The sequence below is a fragment of the Cydia pomonella genome, chromosome 2 (assembly GCF_033807575.1).
Source record: "Cydia pomonella isolate Wapato2018A chromosome 2, ilCydPomo1, whole genome shotgun sequence".
Classification (NCBI taxonomy): domain Eukaryota; kingdom Metazoa; phylum Arthropoda; class Insecta; order Lepidoptera; family Tortricidae; genus Cydia; species Cydia pomonella.
The window spans coordinates 19,769,287-19,794,648 of NC_084704.1; the positions used below are offsets into that span (position 1 = coordinate 19,769,287).

General features: G+C 35.5%; 1 protein-coding gene across 15 annotated transcripts in view; it reads right to left on the minus strand.

Annotated features, from left to right (window-relative positions):
- Positions 1-25,362, minus strand: part of LOC133534604 (CUGBP Elav-like family member 1) — a 506,026-nt gene that overhangs the window by 175,512 nt on the left and 305,152 nt on the right. For 12 of the 15 annotated variants that reach the window (XM_061873792.1, XM_061873798.1, XM_061873796.1 and 9 more), the window contains 3 exons: positions 9,328-9,424; positions 6,735-6,855; positions 3,502-3,584 (listed from right to left, as the gene is read on the minus strand). In XM_061873792.1, the coding sequence (XP_061729776.1) occupies positions 3,502-3,584; positions 6,735-6,855; positions 9,328-9,424 (301 nt within the window). Of the gene's footprint in view, positions 1-3,501; positions 3,585-6,734; positions 6,856-9,327; positions 9,425-17,898; positions 18,843-25,362 lie in introns of those variants that run through there. The other 3 variants (XM_061873802.1, XM_061873791.1, XM_061873797.1) reach the window with 3 other exon arrangements.

Below are 25,362 nucleotides of genomic sequence, written 5' to 3' on the forward strand. Positions count from 1 at the left end.
TAAACGGAGTAAATTCACCGAATAATGTACACAGATAATTCTTACTATTTTCAGTAATGCAAAAACCAAGTGTGTTTAACATTAAAAACGAAAACATTCCGCACATTGGTAACTGCATTATAGTAAATATTTTTAAGGAATAATCTGTATTTCCCAATTAGGCTTAATGACATCTACAGGATGCCTATTGCGAGTGTTAAGTAAATGAATGGTTTTTGAAAAAAAAAATGCGGTCTATAAACGGAAATTAATTATTCGTACAAACATTTTTCCAAGTTGCAAAACGATACATTATGTGAGGTTTTTGTAGCGCATTAACTACTGCTCGTTGTTGACATTGCGTCAAGCGAGGCGGGGTAAGGCACGCGCTGCAGAAAGAATCGGTAATTCGATTGTATTCTATAACAATTCGGCGCGGCATTGATACGTTCCCGCGAATATCGCGATACGTGGGGGGCTATTACGGCGAGAGAACCGGAAATAATCCACGTGTGGGATGTGTGCGTGTCCTATTTTGATGTGAAATTCCTTAGGAACAAAACAATAATAATTTGATTAAGTACGGAGTGGTAGTAAAACACTTTAATGTACAAAAAAGAAAAACAAAACAGGGCAAAACACACATCATTAGTGAGGGTTCACACACGTATCCCTTTAAGGGATCTCTTCTAGCTAGCCATTGAGCAATTGATTAAATTAATTAATGTTGGTAAATATTTAAAATACAAAGTTGTAACTTTTTTTATATAGTCAGTGCCTAAAACAATACAACCTATATACATAGATAATACTGAATGTTCTAGTTATTAAATAAATACGCCCAGCAATTGAGTTGTTCAGAATTCGTTTTTATAAGCACCTTTTTAATAAAACCTGTCTCTGATTTGGAAATTTTAAACCTATAGTTAGAAAAGCACTGACGGCAAAAATAAACACCAATTATTTATCTGGCACAGGTATGTGCAGATTCCACATTAATTAGCATCGACGAAGATCAAAGGACGGGAACTTAGAAAACTTCAAAAGAGAAGGTAGCTAATTTTCTCAGAACTGGTTTTTGCCATCTAAGGTATAAAGGATTTCTCATAAGAGTCAAAATTTGATTGACAAGAATAAAGAGTAGTCGCTACCTTAAAACATCAATTTATTGTTATTCTGGGATGTATAAATAAATAATATTTATTAGGCGTGAAATATTATACATTAAGACCACAAAGATGCCACTTAGTGTCTTTTTCATTACACTTGTTTATTAATTAAGCATGGTATTTCAGAAAAGTTTAGCGGCATTTTCTTTTTGTTTTAAACACCATTTATCATATTATTTTTTTATTATATTTATTATTTTTTGTATCAACGTGTATTCAAAACGTGCATTTCATTAATTTCAGTGATTGTACACTTTTGTTTGTGTTTGTCATTCATTCACCGTTACTTCTGTTTTACTCATTTCCTGAAAGGTTAACTGGAAGAGATCCCATGCAGGGATAAGTTTGCCTTTGTTGTATTTAATTTACTTTGTAACTGTGTTTTTCGTGTTTTTATTTCTATTTACAATAAAGTATATACATACATACATACATTTATTATTTGTAAACTTAGTCTTTAAAATCCTCTGCGCACCTCAAATTTAGTTGAATTTAGAATTCTGTTGACCCCCATGAAAATGTTTGTCCAAAACTACTCACTTCCATTGCCTGTTAATAAGTATAATATAGGTTTACGGAACGTACACTTATCCGTTCTTAATCTATATGGTAAAACTTGTATGTAATCTGCTGATTTAACTTCGCGGTTCTGAATTAATCTTGGGTTTAGCGGCACCGACACGATACAATCGTGTTGAGAGCGGTAGAAAGAGCAGAAATCTGTTTGTTGCTTAGGTTGGATTAAAATTCCTATAGTTACATGAATATCAAATAAAAAATGTCACGTTGCTATGGGGCATTTCCTATATACTTATACCAAAATGCTCGAAACGATGCCGCCATACCTTTGGCCTATGCTCTATTAGATGGTGCCAGTTAATTTACTTTGGCTACAAAGTTTATTTTGACAATTCACCTCTATTTCAAATTCTCTTTGTTACATTTACTACATTTATTAATAAATAAACATTGCAGGCTGAATTTAAGTGAGTAAATTAGGTACGAGCTACGGCATGCTACGCAGCATGCAGCGTAGCGCTGGGCTTCAAACGCGCATCGAATAGTTGTAGTGGCTTATACAGCATACATTTAGTGCAAGGTATAAGTATTGTGAGGAGTTACTAACTTGCAAGTATTGAACTGTATAAAATAGTAAGAATTGTACTTATAAAGCAGACCGGCGCAGCGTATAGACGTATAGATGAATTCTATGTATAGACACAGAAACAAATTATTTCATTCAAAACGATAAGTTGACATTGATAAAACTACCGCGTTGAAAACAGGAACAGGAGAACGAATACATACTTCTGTATACAGTAATGCAGTATTTCATATTGTTATCCTTGTATTTTGCCGCTATGTCGATGAAGTAATAAAGTGTCATCAACGCCAAAATTGCATGTAGATTGTAGAGTACCCATATAAAATATCAAGTCGTGACGTGTGCGGCACGGCTTGTTCTAACTTTATATCAAGTCAATGGCGGCGGAAAGGTTAAACAATTAACCAGCCTATGAACCATCCCGTTTTATCACAAAAATATAGGTCCATAGTCCTTACATAAATTTGTAATTTGACATCTACCATACATTGAGGCCGTATACAAAAATTACTAGAGACGCTTGTTAGGCCCAGATTTATATAATATGAATTATAATTTTTCAATTTTAAAACATTGTTATTAAGGGCCACACTAACGGACCGATTCGAAGAATTACGAGTAGATACAGAAGAAGCAGCTCGATTCGGGCAACCAATGTCACTTTGACGTTAAAAATATCATAGATAGATCGTATTGGGATCACAGCGGAATTGAAATAAACGTAAATTTTGACATGTCGCGCGTTTAGTTATCGATCTTTTAAAGATCTTTCCAAGATCTTAAACGTTTCATAACCATCCTTCGTATCGGGCCGTATGTTAAGACAAATTTTACAGTGATTGTAGTATAAAGGGGTTTATGAGCTAAATATGTACGACATATTCAAATGACTTTTACCGAATTTAACCACGTAATTACAAAACGGACGCTGTTACATGCATATCGGCTGCTTATGGTATTGTTTAGTAGAACAGATATTTCCAGTGATACAATTTTAGTATTTATAATCTATATGTTTAGCTTGTGAAAAATGACAAGACCTTTGAAAACAACCTGTAGTCCTGTACCTGTGGAACATAGCAGAAACAATATAGGGCATTATTTTTAAGTATGTGCGATTGTGTAACATTTAATAAAACTGACACGGACTGGCTGACAATACAAACAAAATCTACTTATAGCTTTTAAGTATATTATTTATACCAGTTCCACACACAGTTGGTAGAAAACAACATAAAACGCACTTACCCCGCTCAGCGTTTTGATATTGTGCAAAGCGTCTTGCGCTTTCAGCGCCGCTTTGCGTGTGAAAAACGTCACAAAACAGCACCCTGCAACAGAAGCGCACACGTACATAACATGACACACACCAAACGAACACATCGCCTACGTTACAACAGCGTTTTTCAAAGTAAACAAACACACGTGTACGGGTCAAACAGAAATTAGGCTTCTAATTTGTCGCTACTATTATAAGGAAAAGAATTTTTAAACCCTTAGATATACTGTTGAGGCTGAAACTTTGACCGTATGTGTAGGTACATACGATCTATAACATATTTTAATTATTGTCCTTCCGAGACACAGCTTTATCATTTTTGGTACTGTAGCTTAATATGACACTGGAGAAGAGAAAAAATAAGGTAGCTTGACGTAAGACCGTGTTTGAGGTAAACAATAGTAATTTTTTCAACAAGAGCAAAGTTCGTTTTTGTTTTGAGTTTGAGCCCTGAGCGTGAGCAAGTGAGATATTCTAGAATCTCGAGGTATCATCTATATGCTCAGGGTTCTAAAATTGGAGAATCCCGGAATCTATGTGTCGCATATACTTCTTGTTGAAAATATATTAAAGTTTTTTTTATTAGCCTGCTTATTAGAGTCGCATTCCCTGTATCATTCAATACCTACATACAATATGTACTCAAGCTTTTTTTTTTTAGTTTATTTATTCACAATTAATTTTTGAAACAAGGTTCAACACAATAAGCCACTATTGAAAACTTCTAGGGTTTATGTACTAGTAAGAAAATATATATTGAAGATGCGGGTTTTTATAGCCAAAACTCAGTTTTTGTAGTCAATCAGTTAGTTCTCTGTTTGGCCTAAAGGTTGACTGGTAGAGAATGCCGCGTGGCATTAAGTCCGCCTCTTGTCACTGTATATTTTTTACTGTACAATAAAGTTTAAATAAATAAAATAAATCAGAAAGAACAGAGCATATTAGTTTAGTCCTATATGGAGGTCCAAAATAAAGCTCGTTGTCTTGCCCCAATGCAAAAGATACCGACATTATAAATTTATTTTCGAGTATCAGTAGGATTAGTCGCCCGAATAACCCAGGACGCCTTTTGTGTCTGGGGCAGGTCAACCGTTGCGGTCAAGAAAATGTTAACAATTTTACGAGCTTACTTGCACCATTTTAGCTTGATTTTTATACGGGACGAGAATTCTATAGTTTAAAAATTAGGACTTATAAATACAATTTAACTAAAGAACCAACTTCATAAAACAGGCTACAATGACATCATTTTATGGTTCTCATCAGCAGTTTTACATTACCAAATGGTACTTACCAAAAGTACGAGATTCTATGAATAATATGTGTTTGTAAGTTGTGTATAGAATCCGTATGTTATCTATTTCAAAATGGCTGCCTTTTCTTTGGTTACTCTTGAAAGACTATAAAAGTAAGCGCTCAAGAAAGACTGTTGTGCCTAAATGCACGATAGAGGTACTCATTTATTTGCTCATACACACGTATATAATAAACTTTACCCGTAATCCCAATATTTAGTAGCATTTATGTTAGATAGCTGTTGCATAATAAACTCAGGAATTTGTTTTTGGATCGTCTTGAGGTTACTTAACTTGAGGCTCTCTCGCATTTTAAGGAGTGAGCTTTTCTAATGGGATGACATGATGGGAATATAACATGAGTCAGATTGTGTATGTTTACAATACATGTACTTATATTTTGAAACTTAGTCCTTAATGAAGATAATGTCAGTGATGCATTAATAAACAAGTTTTCTCTTGAGGAGCTTAATGTAATCTTAAAAATATAATTTAAAATATATTTTTAAGATTAAAAGCCATTGTGGAGATAACAGTTTTAGTTATATTTCCTAAAGGCATGGTAGAGCTGGGCTGCAATCTGCAGCCGCACTTGAGAACAAGTTAAAATGAGCGGGTTTCCGTCCCTGCGCCTGCGGTCCCTGCTACAAATACATTGTTCGTTGGTAAATCTTATTTCTGTTATTACCTAAATTAACATATTTACTTTACGTTGATTACATGTAATTAACCCATATTTTAATGTTTTGTTTTTTTTCTGTAACACAGGTTTTTACATAGCTTCTAAGGGACTTCAACACCTAAATGTACTTTAATTTATGTCACAAATTTGTGCAATGTTAAATATCTACGTGTACTCGTTAGAATAGTTTTAAGTAGGAATATTTCGGAAGAACTCGTGTCGTGAACCGAAACATCTTTGATTGAAATAACTATTTCTATTTTTTATATAGAAACACTAAAAATTAAGTAATATCCCGGTAAACTACATACAAGGCGGTTAATTTCCGAAATGGTTACGTCGCCGCTGGTAGCTCACGGCATGGCGTGCTCGGGTAATGGGGATTTATACTCAATTCCGGCCGATACACGCCTTTCTAATGTAATTGATGTCAAACTTGCACAGCCATTATTTCCTCAACAAAGAATTTTATTTTGATAATAATGAACTATTATATAAAAAAAGAAATAAACCTACTAATTTGAACAAATGTTTATATTAGAAGCACCTTTAGCTTCAGGACATGAACTTAACTAGCAAATGATGTAATACAATGTCTACATTTGAATCATATTTATACTTTAATAGTTAAGCTAAGCAAGCTCGTTTGCATCGCAACGCGATACCAACAACAATGTACGTAGTTTGGTATTCACAGCTTTGTAAACAACATTAATAGCGCAAGCAACACAAAACGACTAACAATATTAAAATAAACATCTAAACGGATCCCTATAGCGTTTCTCCCGACAAAAGGGTCCATATTTGCATGAGAACTAACAAAAGGAACTCTCTAACCGAAGACATTCAACGGAGCAAAACAAAAATGTCAACACGAAACGTACGGACCTTTGTCAACGGAAACAAAAGACAACGTGAATATTCTTCTACTCCGACATAAATAATTAATAACTCATTTAATTGGTACGTTCGGCTTTGCATTAAATAAGAGTCGGTTGGTTTGTGAAAATTATGATAAATTAAATTGTAAAATGTTAAAAGGCGGTTCTGGTTACCAGGTCTGAACTATGTTTAGTAATCTGGTGTTGGCATTGAAAAAAATCAAGCACCTTTGGGCAGCTGTTTTTCAAGACCTATAAGGTCTGTAGACCAAACTATTAAAAAAAATGACAGCCCGGTCTAAGACCTATTTAGGAATAAGGTGCCATAATTGTAAATGGTTTACCTTTGCTCGCACCGGTGATCTTGTCGCGCAGTACGTTGATCTGGTGCACGCGTCCGAATTCCTCGAACATCATGCGCAGGTCGTTCTCGTCCATGCTGCGCGGCACCTGCCCGACGAACATCTAGAACATTCGATGTGGGATTGACAGCTTTATGAATATTATTACTAAAACAGAGGCGGAGTACCTGATCATAGTCAAAACTTACTTAAAAATGACTTAATAATGGTTTAATTTTTATGATTTCTGGGCATCGCGCTTTGATGGTCTTGGCTTAGAGGCTAAATAGCGGTATAGTTGTTCGATTTGAAGCTGGGCCGAAGCAGCTAATCTTTTGTCTATTGTTAACTAAAACCGCGCGTGCTACTACCTGCAAAAAAGGGTCGAATAATTCTAATTGGCACCTGAGCGCGGGCTAGTCCAACGCTCAAAAAACCAGTGTAGGTGTGCTCTCCGATAACGCGCCTTTGTTACGCATATCGAAGACACATTTTAGACTGGATCGGTAGCGTTCGACTCGCCGGCACTCAGTAACCGTATAGGGACCACACAAGAAATCGCAAATTATTTTTCCATTTGTTCATTTTGAATCTTATTTCAATTACCATAGGAGTTGTAATTAAATAACCGGTTAAAGTGACCGGCCCCTTTTTTGCATGTAGTGGCACGCGCCGGTTTAGTTAACAATAGGCAAAGGATAAGCCGTTGGGGGCCAGCTAAAAATCTAACGACTATAAACGAGCGTAATCTATGGATGGGACCACCCAGTTTATACGTCAAATGCGTATTTAGAGTTAGGTGATTTGCACTCCAACCATTATATTTTACATATTATTATGTAACCATATTAAACGAGATTGTACGATTTTTATGTTATTAAAGATATTAAATAGGTAATAATAGCAGTTTCGTCTAGCCCATTATATACCTGGATAATTAAATATGCTATGAATACTGGATCGGGGGACGCGCTAAAAACTGTGCTGGCCAACTTCATCACGCATTCAGTCAATTCACACACGATGTCCCATTTACACGTCAGTCGCGTTCAATTTAATAAAACTATGCAAGTCATATAGTCGGTACTATTTGGACCACCTTCGTAAATAAACTTTGTTGTTGATAAGTTGAAATGCTTCATAAGAGCCTATTGGCATATGGAAGGAATAAATTTATTTCTTGATTAGGAAAAAAATGGTTGTGTAGTTTTTTTCTAATTGTACACATTTTAACATTAAAATTAGGTATATTAAAACGTTAGTAATACAAACCATGATAATAATTTATATTGATAGGGAAAGATAAGGTAAATAAATAATTACCTATAGTTACGGAAATTTTATTTTGAATCGATGTATTCAAAAACGTTTTAATATCAAAATTAGTAATTAATAGACGGACTATCATTTGGCACATACTTGAGAAATACAAAACAAATAATTAGGTACTTATAATATCAATAAACAATTTCTACAATGTAACAAATCCGCTTTCATCCCTTGTATGTGAGTGAAACAGGATTAAATTTATATGAGTTAAAAAATCTACATTTCATTTTGAATTCAACGAAAGCAAAATAGGTACATGTGTACTGTAAATCGATGGATAAGTATAAGCTTCTAGTATTTATTGAGGTAATTTTCACGAATTTTCATTACTATAATTCGAAAAATATACTGAAACGTGTATCTAACATCATCCCGATTGCTTCTACCCCACGGCCTGCACATGCTTCATTACACTCAAAATCAAAGTCCCCCGATATGTCTGTATGTTCGCGATAAACTCACAAACTACTAAACGGATTTTCATGCCGTTTTCGCCCAACAATAGAGTGATTCTTGGGGATAGCTTCCTAAAGTCATCAATTGTTAAAATTTTGTGTAGCTCGCGCGAAGCCAAGCGAGTCGCTAGTTTACAAATAAAAAGTTTTCCGTCGCAACAATATAACGGTTAAATTGACGAACTAAAATATATCATCACTTGATGACACATGCAAATAATTTACACGAAAATATTATAGAGCCGACGAAAAAATTATTTGCATGTATTTCCTCAAACAGGTTTTACACGTGATGAAAATAGTAAGAAAACTTGACCAAACACCTTTATTTTATATATTTTTGCACACACCCGTAAAATGAAGGAAACACGGTCCGGGATTGGTTTTGCCATAGCGATACCTTCTAAATATCTCTACCGAGGCAAGTGTAAATTTTATAATTTAACGTTTTTAGGATTCCGTACCCAAAGGGTCAAACGGGACCCTATTACTGAGACTTCGGTGTCCGTCCGTCCGTCCGTCCGTCCGTCTGTCACCAGGCTGTATCTCATGAACCGTGATAGTTAGCCAAAATGCCGTGATAGTTGAAATTTCTACAGATTATGTATTTTTGTTCCGCTATAACAACAAATACTAAAAACAGAATAAAATAAATATTTATAGGGGACTCCCATACAATAAACAATTTTTTTGCCGTTTTTATTAACAATGGTACGGAACCCTTCGTGTGCGAGTCCGACCCGCACTTGGCCGATTTTTTAGATATTTATGATTGACTATTATAATCCCCCCTACTAAAAATGACATCGTACCTTAATGTAGTCGGGGTCGGGCATATCCGCCTTCTCGTCCTCATTGTTGTTATTGTTGATGCTTGTGCTGTTGTTGTTGTTGATCATACTCATCCCACTGGAACAAAAGAAAAATACTTGTGAATACTAGATGAATATAAATACAAAACGGTGGGTTAACCTAACCTAACCAGATTAATGTTTCAAGCACAGGATAAGTATACGCTCAGGATAGTAACGGACATGCTCCAACCCGCCCCGAATGAAATTACCTCACCCCGCGACGGTAGCATGACTACAGACTACAGATTGACAGAATTTTAGTTCGATTAGCAATAGAATGACGGAAAGTGAAGTTCAAAATGCCGGTGTATTATGGTAAGTATGGGTGCTAGTAAATTTCAATTGAATAACAACTTATTACCTGTACACAGTTGCCATGGTTACGGCAAAATATTTTCAACTGACTGTCATAAGGGTTTGTGCACAGATCACGCGAGGCTTTTTCGGCTACTTTATCACCCCCCTCCCTCTTGGTTATATTTGGTGAGGTTCTTGGCTACCCCTCCTCCCCCACAAAACCTCACGTGTATTTTTTTGAAAATAGTATTGTATATAGTAAAGCTTGTTTACTTTTTTACTTTTATATTTTCGTTATGAACATGATGATATTCTCGTAAAATAGACTCGCTATTTTGAAGTGCGAAGTGAAGATTTATCTTTAACGAAACCGAGAAAAAGATCTACTGAGTGAGTATGTTTTTGATAAGTATTTTTCTTAGCTTCGTTCACTGTAGAAAAATATGGTAGATATTTTTCTTAGTTACGTTCACGGTAGAAAAAATACACGTGAGGTCTCCTTATACCAAAACGTGATCTGTCGTGATTTTTTCGTGACCTCCTCTCGCCCTGTCGAACCTCGCGGGATTTGTGCACAAGCCCTAAGAATCTAGAAGCGTAAAACATACATGTAAAGCGCACATTTGTATACTTCAACGATTTCCGTAATATCCGTGTCCGCCGTGTGTAGGTACATATAGTTTACAACTAATTTCGTAACAAATTCGTAATATTAAAGCTTCTATGCCAGCTTTATAATTTGAATAAGGATAGGTTCACACGGCGTTAATTTAATTTTTTCCGTATAACGTAAACGGGATTTTATCAAATACCGTAGTGACAGTCAAATTTGTATGGCAATCTACAACATCGTTCACACGGCGTCTATACGGGAAAAGCGACTAACCTAGTCTAAGTGTATTATTTAGACACAAACAATCTTGTTTTTTAACAACACGCTTACAAAATATTTTCCGCTAAAATTTTATTCTCGGAGGCCTATTCGAGACATAAGTTTGGGTAGGGTAGGTCATGAGTCGGCTAGATGGTAGGCAGATCACATGAGCTGTCATTTTAGTGAGTCAAATATACAATAAAGCTATATAAATAACAACGGTTACTAATGGAAGAAGTAGGTAGGTACTTGTTGAAACTCATCCGCAGATCCAATTTTTACAAACAAATATTACAGGCTTAATATTAGACAAGTAATAAATAATAAGTATAAATTGAATATCAAGTCTGTTGACAATTCCGAATTTCCCCACAGATTTTTGTAATAGAAGAAATAGTTTCGTTTTCCCTAGGCGGCGTATCGGGTTTCATTTGTGGCAGATATTGTAGTTAATAAGTTCGGGAAAATCCTAAGTAGACCGTATGTTATACTTTCTGACAAATATAAAGGAATATTCGCAACGCGTGTAATATCTTCTGAGTGTACCTAAATACGAGTAATATTACCTACTTTACTTACATGAAAGTTTCTTTAGAGCATTAAGTTTCAAGTGTGTCTTTGTGCAACTGAATTTACTGAGGCACATATGGTACATTACATTAAAGAAACATGACTTACATTTATGTACTTAGTTATAAAAAAATAATTCTCACCAATCGCAACATGTACACCGTATATTTTTCACCGATAATTTTGAGGAACCATTCCCGAGCTTAAATTAAGTTAATTTCACAAAGACACCTGTATTCTAATTAAGTCATTTTTTTAGATACTCAATAATTTATAATTTATCTAATAAGACCCTTGCGAGCGTGTAACTTAGGGCCTGTTAATAATATCGATTAGTGTTTAGTACGAGTTCATATAATTGAAACTAAGGTACTAACTAAAGACTTGAAATGACAATAAAATCTCATCAATAGAGTTTTCAATTGTTAGATTGAGTCAAATTATAATTAGTGCGTAACAGCTACTGGCTTAGCACCGCTTCGTCCACAATCCTATTTCGTCACCTTCTTAACTTGTCATTATTGTCATATGGTCCACAGTTTTGATTCGTCAACATTTCTATGTCATCACTTTCCTATCTTCTTCACATTCCTATATGGTCCACAGTGCTGACATTGGTGGAGGTCAAAATAATAAATAATAATAAAATAAAAATGTTATTTATTCAGGTATCAACCCATTAAATTACAATAACGCAAATATACAATTAAATTTCTCTAGGCTAAAATTAAAGCTAATTATATAGGTGCAGCGGGGAAACCTTGCTCATACAGTAGCAGGTTGTATACACTATTTTAACAACACTGTTCACATTTTAACAAAAATGACAGGCCAACAAAACTTTCAGTTAGAGAAAGTAATGCAAAATGTAAAGTGCCTTGTTTGTTTTATATAGAAGGCAGTCAGGATAATGGATGATAAAATAATGTTGGCAAGCTGGCACTGTGATCAAAATAGGAATGTAGACGATCTGGCACTGCTTGTAGTATGGGTACTAGGCGACGATATACATACGTTTATAGATAAATATATACTTATATACAGAGAAAACACCCATGACACAGGAACAAATATTTGTGTTCATCACACAAATAAATTCACTTACCAGGATTTCAACCCGGGACCATCGGCTGCATAGGTAGGGTCAGTGGCGTAGCTAGCATGGGTGGCACCCGGCGCGGAAATTCTGGGTGTCACCCCAATGTTGAATCATAATTGTAAAATATATAATAAAATTAATAGTAATATTTATGTTTAATGTTCCATAGCTCAGAATTTACTACATCGCTTCCATTTTAAATTCCATGAACTCTCAATAGTCCTTACACTCTCGCGGGTGTTGACTCTGCGTGCGTTCGATGTAGGGCTTGCAATTTTAATATTCGACCTGTTATGATGATATTCGAATATCCGGCGACTCGGTTTACGAATATTCGAAAATATTTTATTACACGAAAAAAAAAAACACCGCTAAAGTTACAGTTTCTGAGGTTACAGGTGAATGAGGGACAATAGTATTTATAAAAAATGACTATTCGAATAATTATAAAGTGATTGACGTTTCTGAATACTACATAGAAAAAGTATTTGAAGTATGTGCAATCTCATTGGAGCTAGAGAATGGCACAGGCTTTTATTGTGTTGTAATCTATCGATCCCCAAATTCTAATTTTAATATCTTTCTTAACCAGTTAAATAACATGTTAAGCAATCTTAAGTTTCCTAACATAATTATAGCTGGAGATTTTAATGTCAATCTTGCATCTAAAACCGATAATAACACTAAAATGTTTCTACAAACCCTTTTAGAACACAATATTAAACCTACAATATCTGATTATACCCGAGTAACAACAAATACATCAACTGTTATAGACAATATAATGACAGACTTTAGTGATTACGCGACAGCTTATGTTATACCATGTAGTTTTTCTGATCATGATGCTCAAATTCTGGAGTTGCCTGCATCACTCAATCGAAAGGCTCAACCATGTAAATTTACACAAAAACGCATTTATTCCAAAAAGGCCACAAGTAAATTTCAACATGATCTCGAACTTATCGACTGGCATACAGCTTTTGCTAATAAAGACTGCAACAATAAAATAAACCAATTTTATGACATACTACTCCCATTAATCGATAAGCATTTTCCACTAAAAAAGGTACAATCGCGAAAGAAATCAAATAAGTGGATAACCAAGGGCATAAGGAAATCTAGTTTAACAAAACGTAAACTGCTAACTATATCGCGCCACAGCGCCGATGAATCCTTCCTGAAGTATTATAAACAATATAAAAATACATTCAAAACCGTCCTTACCCAGGCTAAGAAAATGAACATGTATCGTACGATCAGCAACGCAAAAAATAAGGCTAAAACTGTATGGAATCTAGTTAAGGAAACCACAGGCAAAGGTATAAAGGCTCAACCTAAAATAATTCTAAAACTAGATAACGACCTCACCAGCGATAAAAAAGTAATAGCCAATGCATTTAACAATTACTTTTTAAACGTAGGGATGTCAACGTGCAAGTCAAAAAATAATAAATACATAAAAGCTATGCACAAATTAAAATTAACTAATAGTAGCTCAATATTCTTGAGTCCGATAACAGAGTCAGAAATCATGCGAACAGCTAAAAATCTTAAAAACAGTAACTCTACTGGACCAGATAATTTAACTACTAGATTCTTAAAAGATAATATTCATCTACTTTGTTTGCCATTATCCGTAATATTTAATAGTTGTATAGAAAAAGGTATTTTTCCTGACCTATTAAAAAAAGCTAAAGTAATAACCATACATAAAAAAGGAAGTCGCTCGGAACTTAATAATTATAGACCAATATCTCTGTTATCAGTCATCTCCAAAATACTAGAGAAATGCTTAGCCGAGAGATTAGAAAGACACCTGGCAAAACACAACATGTTAACTACGCAGCAATACGGTTTTAGAAAGGGAAAAAATACTTCAAATGCTGTTATCAACTTAGTAACGGAAGTAATGTCTAATCTTAATAATGGTTATAAATGTGGCGGAGTATTCTGTGATCTGACAAAAGCGTTCGACTGTGTCGATCATAGGATACTTCTCGACAAACTAGAATATTACGGAGTTCGTGGCTCTGCACTGAGTCTCTTTGAGTCATATTTAACTAATCGCATTCAATATGTGGAAATATCGTATGGAGATTCTGAAAGCATAGCTCGTTCTGAAGAAGCTGTAGTAAAATACGGGGTCCCTCAGGGCTCTGTTCTTGGCCCATTATTATTTCTAATTTTCATAAACGATTTACCTCAATCGCTAACCTATGGAACACCTTATCTATACGCTGATGATACCAGTATAATTTTGAATGCGACCACCACCCATGAGTTTAATGCAATGATCATAAAATGCTGGGAACAAATAGAAAATTGGTTTAGTAACAATGGCCTTAAAATCAATCACGAGAAAAGTTATTACACTATATTTCGACGTAGCCCTCAAAGTATCGACTTCGACTGTGATGTACCAATACAGAAGGCCGAATGTATTAAATTCCTAGGGGTGGAACTCGATCCTTATCTGAGATGGACCAACCAGATAGAATCCGTATGCAAAAGGTTGGCTAGTGCATGCTACTCTTTAAAAAGTCTTTCTAAAATAGCTGACGTAACTATACTAAAAACTGTGTACTTTTCCTACTTCGAGAGTATTATCAGATATTGTATAGAAGTATGGGGTAACGGAACGAACATAAACTCTATACTACTTTTGCAAAAAAAGGCGCTACGAATTATTACAGGATCTAAAAACATACCAGTTACTCATCGTAATATGTTTATAAATCACAAAATCTTTACCGTTACTGCATTGTATTTATATCGAATATGTGTGTATATCTATGTCAATCAAAATAACTATAGGAAAGCTGAAGAAACTCATAATTTTAATCTCCGAAATAAATCGAAATTTGTTCAGACTAAATCTAACTTTATCCACTTCAATAACAGCCTTAACAATATCGCAATCAAAATTTTTAATAAATTAAGTACCGACATAAAACAATGCAGTAATCTAAAAACCTTTGACATAAAAGTAAGAGATTATTTTATAAATAGACCATTCTACACTATTGACGAATATTTTGCCAACGCACTTGATTAAACTGTTCTATGGATACATTGTAAGGTTCACTTTTTATTATAATAATATTTGACATTCATATACCACAAGATTGATGTAATATATTGTAAATAATTGTATATACCCGTATAACTGTATTTGCATGTACATGTACTTATCGCAAATAAAATAATCTGAATCTGAATCTGAATCTGAGGCACGTTAGAGGTAATGGACGAGAGGAAAATTGTTCGAGTTAATTAAACTTTACATGAATAACATCGATTGTGACGTTATCTATGAAAAGGGACCTTATTGTCGATGGCGCTTACGCCGCACTGCGTCGCGCAGCGTTGTATTTGTATAGGAGCATCGTTTATGACGGTGGAAAAGCCATCGACAATAAGGTCCCTTTTCATAGATAACGTCACGGTTTTCTGACAGACGAAAGACAAAGATAGACGAATGATCTTTTTCCCAACTTTTTCCCTTCAAAGAAACTGATATTTTAAAAAATCTGAATATTTGTATACATATGTAAATAGGTGACAATGCAATATTATGGTACCATCGAGCTGATCTGATGATGGAAACAGGAGGTGGCCATAGGAACTCTGTGATAAAACAACGCAACCTAATTGCGTTTGGAGTTTTTAGAACTGTCTCGATGAGTATTAGTATTTTTGCCAAAACCTTATTTTATTACCTGTCTTAGTATGAGTTGTCCTATTTCAATGTTTGCCAATCTGGACACCTAAAAAAATTATATTGCTTACCGATTCTATAACCGTTCCTTCATAATTGCAATCAATGGGTCTCATTACTTTTCTTTGATAAACATGCATATGCATTATTTTCGTTTTATTTAGATTTATCGTTAAATTATTTGTACTTATTTATATACACGGCACTACTGATATTCACGGTCAGGTGTCACCACTAAATGGGTGCCACCCGGGGCGGACCTCCCCCCCCCCCCCCTAGCTACGCCACTAGGCAGAGTTACTACCCACTAGGCCAGACCGGTCGTTACGGAACAGACATTACGGAATTATTTGACATTGTATGCCAACACGATATTCTCAAAATGGTTACATCTTATAACGACACCGGAGTCTCAAGTTGTATTGATTTGTATTGAAATGTAATCATTTTTCGGTAGATGTCGCTTTACGCCACCCCAAAGGCGTGTATACATAAGGGACGGAATGGAAAGACTTGCCAGATTTGCGGTTCTGATAGGCTTCCGTAGCTCAATTGGTTAAGAGCAAATGCACGAATTGCGGAGGTTGTATGTATGACTATCACTATGACAACGATCAAATTTGAGTTCGATAAAAGTGAACCATAGAACTCTGCAATATTGGGCTTGCATAGAAACGTATTTTATTGTTTTGGTCATTGTTATGTGTAAATAATTGGTTTTAGGTAATATGACGATGTACATCAATACAAATAAAATCTATTCTATTTTATTCTAAATAACTCATTGGTGCAAGCTTGGGTTCGAACCCGCGACCGGACCTCCGGTTTGGAATTTGCACTCTGTACCTGAAAACTTTCAATGCATAAGACTGAATAATATACTTATGATGATTATTTAATTATAATTACTTAACATGCATTTTGCCTTAATTACCTTAATATGCCCTAATTGCCTTATTGCCTAATAAAACCGCGGTTGCCTAATAAATACAAGAAATATGTTTCAGTTCATGTTATGTGAAAATCGTAAATGTATAATAGGGACGCATTTCTGAACAAGATAACCTAGATTCATCCATGATAAAGAATCTGTGCAAACAACATCGTACTTAATGGTGGTGCTTATATATGATGTGAAACAGATGTATCTGTCATTGTAAACCAACTACGTTAACGGAACCTTATATGTTACATAACATGTTTATTGCACATCTGTGTCATTATAACGAAAGTTACAAATTATTTACTTTATTTGAATATAAAAATAGACAAGGAACTCAGGAATCGTCTTTTGTTTCGGTCTTGAATTCTGTAATATGGTACAGTCGCCATCAGATATTTCGAAGCAGCCAAGGGGTCCAAATATTTCTGAGTAAGACTAAATTTCAATAAATTCTGTACACTGCAACACTGTACCACACTATTAGCTAACCAATATGACGAATAGTAAACACAAAGAGTATAATGTCGTCTAATGAGCAGATATTTGTGAAAGCCCTTATTGCTTAGATACGTTTGACATATTGTGCGATCAGATATTTTCGACTGGACGTGTGCAAAGAAATTTTTGAAAAAAACGTGCACAGATTGTTTTGCCATTGCAATAGTTATGATATAAACGGCATTTGCAGTGTGCAGAATTTATTGAAATTAAGTCTTGCTCAGAAATATTTGGACACATTGGCTGCTCCGAAATATCTAATGGCGACTATACAGTCAAGGAATTTGATTTCTATGCCACTTCATACCTTGTCACATTGATAATAATAATTATAAAATCCCTATCGCTTCACAAATATTAGTACATATGTAACTGGTAAATATTTGGTGCACATATTATTTTACATACACATAAATTTATTTAAAAACGACTATGAAACCAACCAATAATTTACTGCAAAACTAATTGTACAATATTATTGAAGATCTTCATTAACATAAACAAGGTAATGAAAAACAAAATCTAACCTCAAAGTGCTCAATAAAATACCATCTAACGGGTACCTCATTGTTCTAGAAAAACTACGGTGCCACACGCCATACTTGTTTGCCATCACACTATCACTGATAAACGCATACATATCACTTGATAACAGCTCTTATCAAGAGCACTATCAGACTCGATCAACAACCGCGGAGAACTACAAGTGGATACTGGCGTACCACATTTATACCGGCGTGTCCTTACAATTTAAAATGAACTTTATATACTCTGATACAAGAATTAATGTAGATTTATTTTCTTACGAATCGTGGGTAGTTTCCCCTTCGCCCACAGAAGTGTCAATCTCCAACAAATCAATAGTGGTTTGATTGCTAAAATAACGAAAAAAGAAGGTACATTGCTATTACGTTGAAAAAAATAGCAGTCGCATTAAAGAAAAAAAAACTACACTTGATTACTTTCAATGATTTCTACTACTATACGACAAGAAAAATAACTTTTTAATACAATTGCTCAAAAAGTGCTACTTTACGTACTTAGCTGTTTAGCGTGCGGAAAGTTGGATTTCGCGAACTAGTGCTTTTTAGGGTTCCGTAGCCAAATGGCAAAAAACGGAACCCTTATAGATTCGTCATGTCCGTCTGTCTGTCCGATTATGTCACAGCCACTTTTTTCCGAAACTATAAGAGCTATACTGTTCAAACTTGGTAAGTAGATGTATTCTATGAACCGCATTAAGATTTTTACACAAAAATAGAAAAAAAAAACAATAAATTTTGGGGGTTCCCCATACTTAGAACTGAAACTCAAAAAATCTTTTTTCATCAAACCCATACGTGTGGGGTATCTATGGATAGGTCTTTAAAATTGATATTGAGGTTTCTAATATCATTTTTTTCTAAACTGAATAGTTTGCGCGAGAGACACTTCCAAAGTGGTAAAATGTGTGCCTCCCCCCCCCCGTAACTTCTAAAATAACAGAATGAAAAATCTAAAAAAAATATATGATATACATTGCCATGCAAACTTCCACCGAAAATTGGTTTGAACGAGATCTAGTAAGTAGTTTTTTTTTAATACATCATAAAATAAAATAAAATATTTTTTTTAAATCAAACCCATACGTGTGGGGTAGCTATGGATAGGTCTTCAAAAATGATATTTAGGTTTCTAATATCATTTTTTCCTAAACTGAATAGTTTGCGCGAGAGACACTTCCAAAGTGAAAAAATGTCCCCCTCCCCCCTGTAACTTCTAAAATAACAGAATGAAAAATCTAAAAAAAATATATGATATACATTACCATGCAAACTTCCACCGAAAATTGGTTTGAACGAGATCTAGTAAGTAGTTTTTTTTTTTTTTAATACGTGATAAATTAAAAAAAAAAATTTTTTTCATTAAACCCATACGTGTGGGGTATCTATGGATAGGTCTTCAAAAGTGATATTTAGGTTCCTAATATCATTTTTTCTAAACTGAATAGTTTGCGCGAGAGACACTTCAAAAGTGAAAAAATGTGCCCCCTATTGAAATATTATGTTAATGTGATATTTGTAGAATCTGGTTACGCCTATTATAAGGGGCCACCGTACTGGCAGTAGACGGAACCCTGTCAAATTTGTATTTGTGTAGCAACGGTTCTATGAATTGTTTGTTTACTTTTATGTATGTCAGTCGGTCAATAACAGTTCTCATGTAAACACTGAATAAATTTCTAGTATACACTTTCTTAGTTTAACTGTGCTATAGATCTCTGCTAAATAGTGATAGGTTTATTCCCCACAGTGGTTATGTAGCCTACGCACGATTCAAGAATAGTGTTAACGGTAAAAGAAAGAAATTTTCAGCGGAAATGAGTAGTACTGTAAAAATTGATCAACTCAACGAGAGTAATTATGAAACATGGAAGATCCAAGTTGAAGCAGTGTTAATAAAAAACGACGCCTGGGGATACGTTAATGGGAGTATCAAGAAACCAGCTGAGGTAGCCGAAGCAGCAAAATGGGAAATTGGCGATTCTAAAGCTAAGTCTGACCTAATTTTATCCATAACCCCGAGCGAATTACGACATTTGAGAGGTTGTAAGACATCGCGTGACGTATGGTTAAAGTTACAGAACATTCATGCTTCCAAGGGACCTGCGAAAAAGGTTAAAAGAGTTGTTACTGCGTAAATTGGATGAAGGTGACTTACGAGAACATGTCATGCGATTTTTCGATGTAGTAAGCCAATTAGCGGACATGGATATTGAAATGCATGATGATTTGATCTCTATAATGCTTCTGTATAGTTTGCCGTCCAGTTTTGACAATTTTAGATGTGCCATAGAATCTCGAGATGCATTGCCAAAACCAGACGCATTGAAAATTAAGATATTAGAAGAGGACCATTCCAGAAATGATAAAGAAAGTGTAGATAAGGCACTTCTTGTAAAAGGAAAGAGATCTTCTAAGCCTAAGAAACAAATAGAGCATCGTCAACACGCATATGATGCCCCTGAGCAGGCTAATGCGAAATTTAAGTATAAATGTTTCAAATGTCACCAGCATGGACATAAAGCCTCTGAGTGTACACAGAAGATGAAAGTACAACGTAATGATAGTGCAAAGTATGTGTCGAACTTAAATGAATTACCAGATGTTGATTCCAATTTTGTAACATTCAATTGTGTTTCAGATGTTAATGCTGTTTGCAACGAGAATGGAAATTGGATCGTCGACAGTGGGTGTACGTCACATTTGTGCAACGATACAGATAAATTTGGTACTACATTACTACCGTTGCCCGGTAAGCTAAATTTAGCGACAAATTCGAGCACAAACGTACAAGGTAAGGGGACAGTAAGATTTTCTTCATGTAATAATGGTTCTAAAACTGAAGTGCAACTGCCAAATACTCTATTTGTTCCTGATTTGCGATGTAACCTAATTTCAGTAGCTAAAATTACTGATCAAGGGTATAGCGTTACGTTCAAGAAAAACATAGCTAGTGTTCAAGATAGCTATGGTAACACTAAACTTGTCGCGAATCGTAAAGGTAATCTATATTACGTCGAGGAACATTGTGATGGAGTGTCAGCGATTTCTGAGCGAAAGGTTGACGTATGGTCGTGGCATGAGTATTTAGGTCACTTAAATGCGAAAGATCTTGTCCGAGTCTTAAACAAATCTGGCATGAACTTAAAGATGACAGATGTAGCCGAGTTGTACGATTGTGATATTTGTGCGAAAGGAAAAATGAGTAGATTGCCTTTTTCTAGATCGAGTGGGCCATGCGATGAAAAGTTGAGAATCATACATTCTGACCTCGTAGGACCCATGCGGCATATGTCAATAAATGGAGCGAAATATTTCGTAACCTTTATCGACGATCATACGAGATGGTGTGAAGTATATTTTCTTAGTAAGAAAAGTGAAGTCTTCACTACATTCAAGGTATATAAAAATCACGTAGAGAATCTATTCAGACGTAAAATAACTTATCTCTATACACATAACGGAGGCGAATACTGTAATCGGGATTTCGACGAGTTCCTGAAGAAAGAAGGAATAGCAAGAAGATTGACAATTCCTGGAGTACCCCAGCAGAACTCGGTCGCGGAAAGAAAAAACAGGACCTTGTTAGAAATGGCGAGATGTATGCTGATTTCGTCAGGACTTTCTCCGGGTTTCTGGGCAGATGCTGTAGCAACAGCTTGCCATGTAAGAAATCGTTGTCCGACCAGAAGTCTTGAAGGTGAGATACCTTTTGAGAAATGGTTTGAACGACCTGTCAAGTTAGACTACTTACACAAGTTTGGATCTAAGGTACACGTCTTGGACAAGTCAACCGGGAAAGATAAGTTCGCACCAAGAAGCCTGGAAGGAATCTTTGTAGGCTATCCTAGAGATCGCAAGGGTTACAGAGTATGGATGCCAAAACAACGACAAGTTATCATGTCAAGAGATGTGAAATTTCACGAAGCAAAAAGTGAAGGTAAAGAAAACATGAACCTGAAGATTGACCCCTTTGAAATCGACTTGGGAGAATCGATAAATGTTCAAAATCAACCTGTATCGGTAGATGTAGAGTTCCATCCGACTCAAACTAGTGAAAATCCGGTAATACATATCTCCAATCACGAGGATGAGTGCATCGAGTCATCGAGTAGTCGTGATCCAGAACCTGAAGGAGGAGATGATGTTCCCGTTGAAACCCGCCAAATGACAGACGATCCATATATTGTCATGGAACCATCTCAACACGATCATCATCAAGACGATGTTCATGTTGATGGGGGGAGGATAGTAAAGAGAGGTCCAGGGCGACCACGACTGGAGCGAGGTCATGTTGGGCGTCCACGGAAGATATACAACATGGTTGATGTAGAGCCACAGGTTTCCACGGAAGAAGGCGTTGAGTCGACTGGAGAGTATGAAGACTGTATGGATTTCGTTGGAGTCGCCGAAATAACTCTAAAGGAGGCCTTATCCGGTAACGAACGAAAAGGATGGAAAGACGCAATAATTTCAGAAGTTCAAAGTTTAATCAAAAACGATACTTTCGATGTTGTCAAGAAACCTATGGGTCGAAATGTTGTTGGTTGCCGATATATATTAACAAAGAAGTTGAATATCGATAGAACTGAGAAGAAGAAAGCCAGACTAGTGGCAAAAGGTTTTAGCCAACGTTACGGCATCGATTATCAGAAAACTTTTGCGCCAGTCGCTAGGCTTGACTCGATAAGACTATTAGTTGCACTTGCAGTGGAGCTGGATCTTAAAATTCATCTGTTGGACATTAATACGGCATATTTAAATGGATTATTAGAAGAGGAGATATATATGAAGGTGCCAGATCTCCTAGATGAATGTTTACAAGATCTAACACGATTGGAGCAGCCAGGTTCACTTATACATGAAAGAGCTAGCAAGATGTTATGTGACCTGAGGTCTGGAGGCAGTGTGTGCAGGCTCAAAAGATCGCTGTACGGGCTTAAACAAGCTGGTCGACAATGGAACATCAGACTGGACGAGCAGCTGAAGTCCATGGGATTACAAGCATCTTTAAATGAGCCTTGTCTTTATTTTAAAAATATAGATTCGCAAACTAAACTCTTTGTATTAGTTTACGTGGATGACATTCTCGTCGCTTCGCAAAGAGGTGAATGCATCGAAGATTTCAAAAAGGAACTGGCCACTAAGTTTGAATTGAAAGATTATGGCATTGTGAAATATATGTTAGGCATAGAGTTTGACAGATGTGACAAAAGCATGAAATTGTCACAAGAAAAATACATTGATGATTTATTAATCAAATTTAATATGGATAAAAGTAAACCAATATCTACGCCTATGGAAGTTAAGCAAAAGATTGAAAAATCTGTAAATAAGTGCAGTGACAGTGAACAGTATCCATATCGTGAGATTATAGGTTCACTGATGTATCTCTCTACGGGAACAAGACCTGATATTACGAATACCGTGGCTGTATTGAGTCAATTCTTGGATTGCCCTAATGAAGAATGTTGGAATGCTGCAAAGCGTGTGCTGCGATACCTAAAGCATACAAAACAATATGGACTTGTTTACAAAAAGACAGGTAAATCTTTGCATGGTTACTCGGATGCTGATTGGGGAGGATGTTTGATAGATAGGCGTTCTTATTCCGGTTATGTTTTCATGTTAGGAGGTGGATGTGTGTCGTGGAAGTCGCAGAAGCAGAAATGTGTCAGCACCTCAAGCTGTCAATCAGAGTATGTAAGTCTAGCCTCATCAATGAAGGAAGCTATCTACTTGAACAGCTTACTTACTGAAGTTGGGTTAAGTAAGTTTGCACCATTATCTTTACATGTAGATAATCAGGGGGCGATTTGCCTTGCGAACGATCCAATGTTTCATTCTCGGAGTAAACACATTGACATAAGGTACCACTTTGTACGAAGTGTATTAAAGGACAATAAGAGTCAATACACAATAGTTAAAGTACTTACCGACCGACTCAATGCTCGCCGACATATTAACGAAGGCTCTGCCTAGAGAAAAGCACTATATGTGCATGCGCGGTTTGGGCATTGCTTGTTAATTGTTTATTTTTTTATAGTTGATCTTTGATATCACTTTGATTTGTTTTTATATGTTTTATTTGTGTTACCGTTTATTTTGAATATGCACATTAAGGGGGCGTATTGAAATATTATGTTAATGTGATATTTGTAGAATCTGGTTACGCCTATTATAAGGGGCCACCGTACTGGCAGTAGACGGAACCCTGTCAAATTTGTATTTGTGTAGCAACGGTTCTATGAATTGTTTGTTTACTTTTATGTATGTCAGTCGGTCAATAACAGTTCTCATGTAAACACTGAATAAATTTCTAGTATACACTTTCTTAGTTTAACTGTGCTATAGATCTCTGCTAAATAGTGATAGGTTTATTCCCCACACCCCCCCCCCCCCCCTGTAACTTCTAAAATAACAAAATGAAAAATCTAAAAAAAATATATGATATACATTACCATGCAAACTCCCACCGAAAATTGGTTTGAACGAGATCTAGTAAGTAGTTTTTTAATACGTCATAAATGGTACGGAACCCTTCATGGGCGAGTCCGACTCGCACTTGGCCGCTTTATACTTTTCCACTTGTTCCAATTCATGACTACTTATTGATGAGTGTTAATGTTAGTTTCCTGTAAAAGTCGTCATCAGCATAAAAACCTACTGTTAATGTAAAAATAATAAATATAAGCATATTTCATATTTTATTACTTACTTCTTCATCATTATAATACGTTAATTTTTTAATATTTAATATTGAAAAACCGTTCTTAATAAGTTGTCTGAATGGAACGGAATAGCTGCCGAAACGCCTGTCAAAGCAGAGGCGTTTTTTCTTACCGCAAGAATGTTTTAAGTTTCCAAAGGCAACATTCGATATCGTTTTCATACAATTTAAATATATGATATGATACACAAATAATCGTAAATAACGATACTTAGGTAATAATAGTATACTTAATATTTTATATTTACAATTGTTTTTGTCTTATAGAACATGCATAAAAAAAGTACTTGTTGTTTTTCTTATTTTACAGTACATATGGTGCTACTTTACCGCACTAGTGCGAAAATTAGCATATTACGTTACTGTATCGAACATTTAAAGGGCCATATATACTGTAAAACGTTGTACAATACATGTGCGAATAGGTAATTCGCAACTGGTGCCGATTTAAAACACTCCCTTCGGTCGTGTTTTACGTTATCGCCACTCGTTTCGAATTTCTCATTTTTCGCACTTGTATCGCAATGGACTATTACAGTACATATGGCGCTATTTTACCGCACTAGTGCGAAAATTAGCATTATATTACGTTACTATGTCGAACATTTTAAGGGCCATATGTACTGTAAAACGTTGTACGATACATGTGCGAATAGGTAATTCACAACTCGTATCGATTTAAAACACACCCTTCGGTCGTGTTTTAATTTATCGGCACT